A 13,648-nucleotide genomic window follows, 5' to 3' on the forward strand; every position below is an offset into this window, starting at 1 on the left:
GCATTTTGGGTAATGTAAAATGTAAATAAAAAAAACCCAACAACTCAGAATTTCATTATAAAATAAATCCTGCATGCCAAGTTAATTATATAGATGAAAATGGAAGTCATTCAAGGTGGGGTTTTCCTGTATTACCACAAGCTGTAGCCTACTTTTTAACAAAATTATCAAAAGCTATGGGCTACAGCTGTAGAATATATGCATTTATTTGGCAAACCTAGACTCAAACTGTCATGCACAGTACAGGTTTGAATCCTGTGATCAAAAAGAATCATTGCAAAATCTTTGTTTAGCTTCTCTCAATTAGCATCAATCATTCCTTTGCTTCTCCAATATTTCTATGAACTGAGATGCTGATAATATATTTGGGTCACCTATAAAACATTCCAACACACAAACAACACTGACAACACTAGACATTCTAAGATAACATGTGGAGCGCAGGAGCAGCAAAGAACTGCATTATCAGATCCAGGTCAATAAAGACATCCAATAACTCCTGTGGCTCTGCACAGAAAAGGTTAACGAACACTCGCAGCTGCAGGGTGTGAGAGTAGAACACAATCGCTTTCTCTCACATCGTGTGTGCTGGAACCTACCGGGTTGTCTGGTCTCAGTCTTTTAGAAGGAGGACCACCATCTTCTGGGTGGAGCATGTAGAACAGTCGCACTTTGTTGGCATGTTTCTTGCTCTGTTAGATGATATGAAAAAGCAAGACACAATGTGAGAATTACTCTTACTTTTTCGCATATGAATATAGCAGAATTTGGCAAACTAGTGAATATTCAGTGTAAGAATTATGAGATTATGACAATACAATGACAATCAAAATGTTTTAAGCGTAACACTTATTTCAAGACTTATAATAACATGTGGGATCTGATCATAGTTTATAATGGCAAACAGTATTCATGTGATCTCTTAGCAGAATTAGTGATCTGAAGAATCTACAATCAACACTACTGTACAATACATTTCTGCAGAGTTGAATTCAGGTTATTAATTTGTAAAATAATTCTGAATTTTAGGTTCTTAATTGTGCTGCCATAGCAACAGCTAGTAACGTGTCTCTGGTCAGCAAGAATGAAAAGACCTTGACTAATGATTTGCAAGTGCTCCACTAAATAATCAGTCACTATTCATTACATTTCTCCAGCGTAGAACTGTAATGTGGAGAGATACAACATCTGCAGTGTTACGTGAGAAGTGATGGGTGATAAAAGTTGATGTTGTGGGTTGTTGATGTGGGTCCTTGAGTGTATGTGTTAATAAACTGCTTCTACCACATCTTCACTGTTTGCATGAGAATACTGAGAATACATGAGAAGCTTATACTTCATATCAGTGGATGCAGCTTAAAAAAGAAGCCTTTTTGAATTTGAAAATTCTTTATTTCTAATGTGAGCATAAGTTAAATACAATGTATCACTACGATGTAATAAATATTAGTGTGTTCACTGTGAATGTGAAAAAGATTATTGTGAATGTGTAAAATGTGAGTTACAAATTTTGCTTAATAAAACTGTGAATGTCACGATTTGTCATATCTCCCACAGAACACTTAATGGGAATATGCAAGCTGCTCACAGCACGTTTATGATTTATTAAAATGCATATTTGGAAATAACAACCTTTAGCCATCAATATTGCAGAGTAATCAACAGCCAGTTATACTGTTTAGAAATTATACATTAAAAACTTTCTTAACTTCTGTTATGTGTTTGCCCTCTTATTCACTGTCATTCACTTTGATTTCGCCCTTCTGACCGACTGTAGTGCGACCAACCAGGTCAAAATCAACAAGAGTAAAGAAAAAAAGCAAACAATGCACTGCATGCCAAGAAGAACAATCTATTCTATACTTTTCCCCAAAAAATAAATCTAAAGGTTTGATGACTAAAGGACGCAGTTCACACTGACAAAACAGGACTTGCTACTTAGCCCAATATCTCTGGTTTCACAGGGAACAAATGGCATTTCTCACACTCACAGAGCTGAGAAGCAGCAATGCTCTAAAGACAATGAGGATTTTGTCCTGCCAGCCAGATGGCTAGTCTGAGGGCGTTAACACTTGCACTAAGGTTACTCTCTGCCACCCAAACTCTTTTATTATTTCATAGGGATCCGAACATCCGAGCATGCCAAAAGAGTTGGCTGGCACCTGTAGTTTGAAATATGCATGTGCGTGCTTCACTTTTAGAATAATTACACGTTTCTCAAGTTTCAAATCGTCAGGGTGGGCCAGAGAAGCTCAGGATTGCAGACTTCAAAACTACTTACTGGAGTAAGCTACTCAGAGGCATTATCCTGATTATGAATTCTTCAGCTGCACTATTTATTCATTGGGTAAACTATCTTTATATACAGTATATATGATCTTACTGTACTTTGCTTAGGAGAGAGTTATCCTTTAGGCTAGCAGTTTTCACAAGAAAGTGCTTGGAAATAATGACACATTAACAGAGTGTGTGTGTGCGTGTGTGCGTGTGTGTGTGTGTGTAAAAGAGTAAAGGGTATTAAACCATATCACAGTGCTGTGTATGACAGAGTCATTAATTCATATCTATGTAAATTTTAATTCAAGTGCCTGAGAGTATTCCTCTGTCCACAAGATGAGCTGTATTTTTTATGTCTGCCTCTTGCGGCCTTTTCTGCAGAGAGGTGCAATTTCCAGAGTTCATTGTGAGTAGATGCATTTTCTGACCGCTGCTAATATAATTGAAAAATGTGGCTATCAAAGAACTGCCATATGACACACAGCTGAAATCTGTCCCTTTGGTGAACGTAATAATCTTGAGTAAATGCACAGGGGACATTTGAAGCCCTACAGCCAGCACAAGTGTAGGAAGTAAAGGAAAAGGATCCTGTTAGCTGAGTAGATCAGCACTAAAGACAGCTATTCAAGTCTGTTTTTAAGCTGATACATTGCTGGAGCTTTATATTATTTAATTTCATAATAATCAATATGCTTGCTATTTAAAAGCTGATATGTGTGTGGATTTGTTCCTAAGAGAATAAGAGGTAATATCAATGACTGCCTCAGAGCATCAAGAGAGAACAGACTGCTATAGCATTTTGCTGATATATGTGTGGTGAAAATGCTGTTATGGTGTTTATCAGGACAAAAAGCTCCTTGCTGAATATTTTAGTAGGATACAGGTAGATATAAAACACACTCAGCATTCAGGAATGATGCACTCCTTCACTACACGATGAAATAATTCCTACACAATAATTCCACCATATCCATGTCTCTTTTTGTTTTGGACTACAACAATAGATGAATGAAGGCCAACATAAATATAACACTTTTCCACAGCATCTGCCAGTTGTGTTACTGTTGCAACCAACTGGACCAAACACCAAAATACGAACAAAATACTGAGCTGTAAGTATGTAATTATTTTACACCAGACTCTGCTCACGAGGGTCACATACCCAGGTTGTGAAACATTCATTTCTGTGTTCTCTCACACTGGCTTTGTAAATATAACATCTTTAACATGCACTGGCACTATATACGATCACTTAAAATTCTTTAATCCAATGAGATGGTCACTCCAACATTCTGTAGGAGTTAAAACTTTCGCAAAGTTTGTACTTTAAATGACACCAGAGCGCCTGCTGCTGTAACTGAGCTGCAGGCTGAAATATATCCCATGTACTGTTTAGTTTATGAGCCCACTCTGCAGAATATAGCATGATTATTGCATTTTGTAGTGTTTCTAGCTAAAAATGATGCCTGTGCCCTGCAGACTGTGGCAAACAGTAGAGGAATTTAAGAAAATACTGTACTTTGTGTTTGCTTCAACCACACAGTGCACCGCACAATTCGGGTGTAAAAGGCTACCTTAATATGGGAGTTTATTGGTTATAGTGCTGACGCTGTGTAAAATGGGCTTAATTCATTAATTAAGCAAAGAAATAAGCTTTATCTTCAATATCTGCTTTGCTCTGGTCAGGGTCAATGCAGTTTAAATTAACTGTATTTTGCAAAATAACCAACTAAGTTCAGGAATATATCATGGTTGGGTACAAACAGAAATAAGTGCTGCAGCAGATAAAATTGGTCAGGCTTCCTCTGAGAAAGGGTGATATTGGGTATTTAAAATACAGTCCCCCAACAAACCCTTTAGTTGTAGTTCTGGTGTTGATGATGTTGCTGCCAGGCTAAAACAGTTACAAATGAAGCAAACCATCAAACATGTTCTGATACTGCTCAAGTAATTTATGAACACTGCAAAGTGCTTGGGGCTGTTTTTCCTGATATTTATCAAATGTCCGCTGAATACCCATAGGCCCTTAAATTATCCTTAGAATACATAGTTTCCTGCTCACTTTCCTGCCTGAAGAGTTAAATCAGTTAAATCAGCAGAAGAAGCAGTATGCTCTGCAGGTCACCGCAGCTCAGGATGAAGGTTGAGTAACCCTGCTCACATAGCCATTTCTGGTGAAAAAACTTTGTATTGTATAAGCGTTGTCAAAAGTTCGAGCAACTTCAGCCCATTGCATCAGCCAGGAATACAGACTTATGTCTCGGGTATTTGTTTGGACTGGGAATGAGAAGAACAGCTTTATCTAAAAATGGGTGTGTTAAAAATGCATGTGTGTTTTTTTTTATCAGGGATGGTGTGCTCTTCTGTGGACTGCTTTGCATTTCTCATTTAAGGTAAAATAATGTTAGCTGTGAATCTTAGGTGTGAATGTTTCATTCATAGATAAACTGGTTTTAAAAAGTAGTGATTATCAAGCCATGTAACTGAATTCTGTTTCAAAGTTGTTCTTGTGGGTGTTAGAAGAAATAGGCAAAAATATACAGCTATTTTTGTGTGTATGTGCGTGTGTGAGCATATTTATGTATTTCAGACACAATGCTCCAGGATTGTATAACCCAATAATAAGCATGTGTGGGTACAAGGTTACAAACAGAAATACTGAATGAGGTATAAGTGCAGTTTTTCTTAGTAAACCATAAGACAGATGGAGGATGTAGGTCAGAGCCATAACAACTATAGAGCGTGAACTTGTAAATGAGTAAGGATATGTGTTGATGCATGCAGTCTGCATGATTTTTGCTCACCCCGGCACTGTCTGTGAGCAGGCAGTGGGTTTAATAGCTGAGTGTGAGAGGAGGTTGTGTGCAGGCTGGCTTGGAAAGGTACAGAGAATTAGAGACAGAGAGAGAGAGAGAGAGAGAGAGAGAGAGAGCCTGGCTGGATTACACCGACCCAGTATGAGAGTATGAAAGAGGCCACTGATGCCAACAACATGTGCCACGAGAGAGTTTATATATTCTACTATTTCTACTTCTCTACTTCTTCTTGAATCTTTGTTGTACTGATATTGGGCCTCTTTTATCAAGCTACATACAAGCAGATTTATTCAAAAATCATTCGTAGGAGCATTTACACAAGAAATTTGGTATTCATGAATATCCTGTAATTTCAATTACAAGAAAAAAATTCTCCTAAATGTGTGTCAATTTAATAAGAAGTTTATCTTGTTTGATAACTAATGTAGACCTCGACTTCATCGACTTCAAATCATATAATCTGCATGGATTACTGCACTTTTATATAAGAATTATACTGTCAATGTAAATTGCCTATTTTTATTACATTTACAGCATTTAGCAGACGCGCTTATCCAGAGTGACTTATAGAAGTGCTTTGTAGTCTCATATCCGTACCCCAGCTGATGGAAAACGTAGCACTGCACTCCATGCTTGTGAGCAAAAGGATGTTTCAAGACCGGTATGATTTGTTCGGAGGATTAAATCTGGCTTATAAATTGGTTCCGTTCACCACGGCATCTTCTTCTTTTAGGAGACAGCTTAGATTTACTTTCCTCAGATTTCAGGTTTAAGATACCTTGGATGATCAGTCTGAACAATGCAATCTCCAGCTTAAGCAGCAGGTGCTGGGATAGATTTTGGCAGACATGTCTTCTCAAAGATCACAGACTCTCAAAGGACACAAAGATTAGGAAAGGAACAGTTTGTGCACACCACATTCGCTGCTCTGGAATAAGTAGTTCAGTGAAGTCTAATGCTAAACAACTTTGCTAATTGGTTTTAAGAGTCAGTGAATATAAAGCTGGTCCCCATGCACCCTGGAATAAATTCAACCATACTCATCTAAACAATGTGCAATCGGAGAATGGATAGTCTAGATGAGAGATGACAGGCCAATGAAATAAGAGCCAGAAACTGCATCACTAAATATAGTGCTTTGGTTACCGGAGCTGCTATGTAAATAAATCTCGCAGAGCTAAACTGCCACTCAGAGACACTCCGTCTGCTACACAGATTCTTACACTTAGGGTTTGTCCTCATTAGCTAAACCTGTTAATCTACTGATTGCATACTTTGTAGTCCAGAAAGACTAAGTGAGCACTGTAAATAATGCATGGGAATGATTCTTTAATGATCAGTCCTTAAATTACTTTCTCTGAGGTTGAGAGTCTTGAGAGAGGTGGACTACATTACAGCTTTAAAAGCAGCCTGTGAAAAATGCACAAGCTTAGCGTTTAGCTATACTTTACCAGACTACCAGTGCAAAATATTATTAGACCACTGATTATCAACTTTGGATTACATTTAGACTAGTGTGTGTATGTGTGTGTGTTTTGGAGATAAAAAAATAGCCAGCACTATATGCATGGATATTAAAGCAATCACGAGGATTTAGTTTCAGCTTCAGACATGAGGGGACAGTCTCTACCACCAATTAATTAATAAGTATTAATTAATATATTTAAAAAACCATTAAATAAACACACACCACATTGCCGTTAAATTCTCCATTCTGAAGGCTGAAAAGGTATGGATTCATTTCTAGTAACGGCACAGCAATAATATATAATGTCACCTGCAAGCTAAATCACAGGTATACGGTCATGGGAAAAAGAAAATACACCCTGCTTCAATTCTATGTTTTTATTTATCAGGGCCTAAATAACAATTGTGCAGTCCTCACCAACTTCTATAAACAAATGAATAACCTCAGATGGCAACAAAAAAACACAACAGATTTCAAAATGTAGTCATTTTTTCATTTTTTAAACCAACATTCAGAAACCAGGTGGGAAAAAATAAGTACACCCCATAATTCAGTAGCATTTAATTCAACATATAATTCGGTAGAACCACCTTTAGCAACAATAACTTGAAGTAAACTTTTTACGTGAAACATGGGAAAAACTATTCTTTACAACATTGCTTCAGTTCATTGATGTTTGAGGACATTCATTTATGCAGAGCTCTCTTAAGATCCTACCACAGCATCTCAATGGGGTTGAGGTCTGGACTTTGACGTGGCCATTCCAACACCTTGATTTTTGTCTTCTTTAGCCATTCAGATGTTGATTTGCTGGTGTGCTGGGGATCATTGTCCTGTTGCATGACCCAATTTCAGCCCAGCTTAAGCTGCTGGACAGATGGCCTCACATTTGTCTCAAGAATATTCTGGTATAAAGTGGAGTACATTTTTGTCTCATAATGTAGCTTTGTGTTTTTCTTTATATCTCTGAGCATTAAATGGTCTGAGATGGGACTGAATTTGCGGGGATGCCCACTTCTGGGAAGACTGGCAACTGTCTTGAAGGCTCTCCATTTGTAAACAATGCTCCCCGCTGTAGAATGGTGACTTTCAAATTGTTTGGAGATGGCCTTATAACCTTTCCCAGATTGATGAGCAGCAAAAATTGTTTCTCTGAGGCCATGGCTGATGTCCTTTCTTCCTGGCATGATGCAGACACACACCTGAGTGTCCAGAACACCAACCTGCCAAAGGTTCTGCTTTTATAGAGGTAGTCACACTTCTTGATATCTAACTAATCTTGTGCATTTTATTACTAACACCTTACTGCCAATTACTCTCTGATTGTGACATGATTGTGGAAGTAGGAAGGGTCTATTATTTTTTCCCACCTGATTTCTGAATGTTGGTTTACGTTTTTGGGAAAGAAATGATTTCATCTTGAAACCTGTTGTGTTTTTTTGTTGTCACCTGATGTCGTTTGTTTGTTTACAGAAGTTGGTGAGGACGCAATTGTTATTTAGGCCCTGATAAATAAAAATGTAGACCTGAAGGAGGGTTTACTTTCTTTTTCCCATGTCTGTATGGTAAAGTGCCTGTTCTAATAATAAATAGTTATCATTTAATATGGTTTAATAACAATTATCTTACAGGGACTACAGGGACAGAGGGAAGAGACTCTGCATTTATTATTGCCTAATAATAAACTGACTTTTTCTCAAATGTGCTAACCTGCAATCACTAACAAGTTGCTTTGGTATGTAAAGAGAACATACACTATATTACCAAAAGTATTCGGTCACCCATCCAAATGATCAGAATCAGGTGTCCTAATCACTTGGCCTGGCCACAGGTGTATAAAATCAAGCACTTAGGCATGCAGACTGTTTTTACAAACATTTGTGAAAGAATGGGCCGCTCTCAGGAGCTCAGTGAATTCCAGCGTGGAACTGTCATAGGATGCCACCTGTGCAACAAATCCAGTCGTGAAATTTCCTCGCTCCTAAATATTCCACAGTCAACTGTCAGCTTTATCATAACAAAATGGAAGCGTTTGGGAACAACAGCAACTCAGCCACGAAGTGGTAGGCCACGTAAACTGACGGAGAGGGGTCAGCGGATGCTGAAGCGCATAGTGCAAAGAGGTCGTCGACTTTCTTCACAGTCAATTGCTACAGAGCTCCAAACTTCATGTGACCTTCAGATTAGCCCAAGTACAGTACGCAGAGAGCTTCATGGAATGGGTTTCCATGGCCGAGCAGCTGCATCCAAGCCACACATCACCAAGTGCAATGCAAAGCGTCGGATGCAGTGGTGTAAAGCACGCCGCCACTGGACTCTAGAGCAGTGGAGACGCGTTCTCTGGAGTGATGAATCACGCTTTTCCATCTGGCAATCTGATGGACGAGTCTGGGTTTGGAGGTTGCCAGGAGAACGGTACATTTCGGACTGCATTGTGCCGAGTGTGAAATTTGGTGGAGGAGGAATTATGGTGTGGGGTTGTTTTTCAGGAGTTGGGCTTGGCCCCTTAGTTCCAGTGAAAGGAACTTTGAATGCTTCAGGATACCAAAACATTTTGGACAATTCCATGCTCCCAACCTTGTGGGAACAGTTTGGAGCGGGCCCCTTCCTCTTCCAACATGACTGTGCACCAGTGCACAAAGCAAGGTCCATAAAGACATGGATGACAGAGTCTGGTGTGGATGAACTTGACTGGCCTGCACAGAGTCCTGACCTGAACCCGATAGAACACCTTTGGGATGAATTAGAGCGGAGACTGAGAGCCAGGCCTTCTCGACCAACATCAGTGTGTGACCTCACCAATGCGCTTTTGGAAGAATGGTCAAAAATTCCTATAAACACACTCCTCAACCTTGTGGACAGCCTTCCCAGAAGAGTTGAAGCTGTAATAGCTGCAAAAGGTTGACCGACATCATATTGAACCCTATGGGTTAGGAATGGGATGGTCCTTAAGTTCATATGTGAGTCAAGGCAGGTGACCGAATACTTTTGGTAATATAGTGTATATTTAACATCTATGGAAGGAGACTCCAGTGTCATTGCTTCATAACAGTCAAATGTAATGTGGCTCCTTCAAGTTTTCTGAAAGGTGACTGTTGGTGAGGGGACGACTGTTTATAGCTACAATAATGTAAGTGTTACCAGCAAGGACACGGGAAGTAGGAGTGCTGAGGGTGCTGAAGCACCCCCATCTTTCAGGATTCCTTTAACTGCAAATGCAGTTGCAAGAGCTAAAATAATTGTTTCAATGACGTTCCACAACATGAAATATTCCTATAAACTCATAAAAATTATGATGTTTTTTTTTTTTTACAAAGATTGTAATCATTAGCAAGTTGCCATGACTGCACGAATGTGCAGGTGTTCCTAATAAAGTGGACGGTGAGTGTATGTTTTTTTTTTATCCTACCTACGCTTTAGTTACTGATTCTTATTTCACTTAAGATCCAAAATTACACAGCAATCAATATGATTTACACAAAACCACTGCTTGTTTGTTGAAATAAACAAAATTAAGTAAGTAAATAAATAAATAAACATGACACTGTGTAAAAGTAGACAATTTACTAAATTACTAAATAGCTAGCTACTCCTGTTGTTATGGCAACTTATGTTACATTATGTTGCATTACAATAAGCAATGTTACATTATAATACATTGTTATGTTACATGATATGTTATATTACTTTATTACATTAATTATATTTCAATTTAGAATTATTACAGAATTGGATGAGATTTGTTCTTTTTTCCCTCTGATATCCGAGTCAGCATTTTGTATCCCGCTACAGATACTGGATATCGGATCGGTGCCATCTCTAATTTATTTAGTTATGAGTATTTGCCCTATGAGCACACTGATGATAGTGCTATGATATAAGGGCTATCAGGAGTGTGTTTATGGTAAGCCAATTAAAATGCCATGATTGAAGCATGTGCCAATTACCAGCTTTTTAATTACTCCGCAATTCATCTCAGTCACATGTTCACAGAAAATAAAAGAAAGTGAGGAAAGTGAGAGTGTAATGACAGGTGTGTGTGTGTGTTTGTGTTTGTGCGTTTGTGCGTGTTTGTGTGTGTGTTAGTGTGTGACAGAGCGTGTTAAACAACCGAGGGAGAAAATGCAAAGTGTGAATAACATCACCGAGTGTGTGTGGTGTGCGTATGTGTATGTTACATGAAGTCTCACCTCATAGTGCGCAACACGCTGTGACTCAGAGATGAGCTGAGCATTGCAGATGTTACAGTAGCTCTCTGTGAAGAGTCCTCCATCGCCAACTCCTGCAGATTTCATCTGAGAACAAACAGCAGCACACATGGTCAGGACTTCTAGAGGACAATGAACTTTATCCTGTCAAGTTCAGACGCAAGCTTTATCAACCACTTTATTCAAATGTGATAATCGCCACGCAGGTGCTTGATAAGCCTAGGCTAATACTGGTCTTTGCTAAAAAATTTGACAATGCTTAACTATGGAACGTGTCATCTGATACACTAGGACAAAGAAAAAATAGCTGTAGCAGTTTTCAAGGGCAACATTTTTTTCTATTGTCTGATACACTTTCACAGCTACAGTATTTCACTGCTGTTTCATTATGGTAATTAAAGTTAAATTTTGAGTTTCAGCACTGAGTTGCTGACTCTGTGATGTCATGGAAAATTTTAGAGTTTAAAATTTGAAGGTAATGGACCACATGTGCCACATGCAGTGACAACAAATGGGTTTTGCCTAAGGGTAAAGAAATCATACTTTGTTTCAATGTCTCAAATGTTTTCATATTAATAAAGTATTAAACACATTCAATAAAAGAATTTTTACTCTTTGCAAGTAAGATGTAAGCTCATGTGCAACCTTAATATCTAACGAACCATAAGGAGTATATGTGTATCAGCATAAACTGCTACTATAATAAACAGTCTTCGGTAGAAAGTGGCAAAATTATTACATGAAACTAACCGGAGTCAGGCTAATGTAGAGCTGCAAGTGACAGGGTTGAGTTTGAGTCCCATTTTACACACCAAATGTACAATTAGCCCTCTGTTACTGAATGTCCTCTACATGACAGATGAGAACATGCAGGACCTACTAATTAGCTCAACAGCAGGCTACAGGATGGGACAGTGATAGCATTGTTATCTAATTGATCTTGTGTGAAACTATTAGAGAACAGCCCTGTCAGCCTGTTGGAAGTGATGGCTCAGATGTCTGCTCTGGTATACTGTTAATGCACTTTCTGCTCCTCATCTCCCCATATCAAAAGTATCATTAGTGCTCTCTGTTGCACATATTAAAGTTAATTAGAATCATATGCTATACAAAAATATCATTTTAGTGTCCATCTTTCTGTCATCACGAATGGCAAGAAGACTGAATGATCTTTTTCATTTAGGAGTCACCCGAAGGAACTTATCTCTTTCTGCAACGTGATTGGTGTGCCCTACACAGACAGACTAATATTTATAGACTGCATTTATCAATATTTACTTGTTCCTAAAGATGGACAGATGGCTCCTAACAGGGATATTTTACACAATAAGTACACTGCAGGCCGAAACCTCAGAAGCAACACATTTGTTAAAATAAATAGGAAAATTTTATTTTGTGACTATATCACTACCAGTAATATGCTTAACATAACACAGCAGACTTTCTTAATTTGTTTTTGTTTAAGCTCTACATTCATTAAAAGATCCCACTTTAGTTATAATTAGAGTATGAATATCACAGATGCTTCTGAAAACTTAATTAAATCTGGTATGTTCAATTTAGAGCTTATAAAGAATAAGAATTTTAAAAAACTCTGGTCAATTTAAGGTTTCATTAAACATTTAACCATAAAATATGTAGAAAAGGGTTTTGGTTAAACTAGATATTAATAATTATATTGCAATATGTTGTTTAAATTAATCTTTATAAGTCACCTGTTTCCATAGTCAAGATCTGTGCATATTTTCTGAACAAATATAATCAAACCGCATCTAGCCTTGAGCACTTCATAAGAAAATGTACAAGTGATTAAGTCTGCTTTGGAGAAAAAGAAATCATTTAGAATCTTGTGAATCTAAGAATTTTGAACTTTCAGACTTGCTGTTTCCTGATTTTTTTATTCCAAGTCATTTGATGTTCTATGCATCAGACGGTGTGTTTATAATTATTATATGTACATAACAAGTTTTGGTTAAAAGATAATATTGAGCTCTGTCCAGTGAATTTATTCTTTTACACTATATCTATATCCCTGTATACATGGACACTTACTGAGGTCACTCTGATGTAAAGGAGTCAAAGATTCAAATGCTTCTTCTTGCCGAGTAGACCTAACAGTGAAGAGATCGCAGTGTTCTTATTAGGCTAGGTTAGACGAGTGCATGAAGAGTAGGGAGTCTAGGTGGTTAGTGGAACCTTAGGCAAGGCAGATCTCTCTCTCTCTCTCTCCCTCTCTCAGCAGTTCAAGGTTTGTGGATAGTGCTCCATCACTTCTGAATGATAAGATGGACTTCAAGGTGACCCCTGTAATGTAATACTCTCTTCTTTATGGAGGCTTCACACTGCTATAGACCACTAAACTCTCAGCAGCTGGCCACATGCTTTCTGTATCATGTCAGTCAATGTAATATGTCATGTATATAAATGTCTTTCTACTAATTCTGCAGATATCCTTGAATATTGGAGCTATTCCATTGATTAACAGGTTCTAAAATTATACTGAAAGGTTACATTTCAAAGTTTAATCACTATTGGTATAAAAAAACAGTAATCACATAGTAAAGCTATTTACTGGACTCCTATTTGAACTTTTGGCTAGAGGTGTCCATCAACACTGGGATCCACAGGAGCCAATGAAAAGCTCACAAAAAGACAAAAAGAGAAACTATATTCTCAATGACATTCAGTAAAACTACATTAAAAGACTTATTTTAAACACACTAAAAACTTAATTCTATAGTGTGTAATATGTTTTGTTAAAAATGAAAAAAAAAATCTCTATAATATCATGTTCCTGGGATGCTTTTTGTCACCCTGACAATCCTGTAATAGTAGTTCATGTCAGCACTGTGTCAGGAAACCTCGTTTAGATTGGTGCT

The 13,648-nt window shown here is 37.9% G+C and overlaps 1 protein-coding gene across 1 annotated transcript in view; it reads right to left on the minus strand.

Moving 5' to 3' along the window:
* The window catches only part of zgc:171482 (zinc finger protein), a 71,886-nt gene that overhangs the window by 46,288 nt on the left and 11,950 nt on the right, over positions 1 to 13,648 (minus strand). The window contains exons 2-3 of the mRNA XM_026933003.3: positions 10,752 to 10,856; positions 600 to 692 (exon numbers count right to left, since the gene is read on the minus strand). Of these exons, the coding sequence (XP_026788804.1) occupies positions 600 to 692; positions 10,752 to 10,856 (198 nt within the window). The remainder of the gene's footprint in view (positions 1 to 599; positions 693 to 10,751; positions 10,857 to 13,648) is intronic.

This window comes from Pangasianodon hypophthalmus, chromosome 3, assembly GCF_027358585.1.
Source record: "Pangasianodon hypophthalmus isolate fPanHyp1 chromosome 3, fPanHyp1.pri, whole genome shotgun sequence".
Lineage (NCBI taxonomy): Eukaryota > Metazoa > Chordata > Actinopteri > Siluriformes > Pangasiidae > Pangasianodon > Pangasianodon hypophthalmus.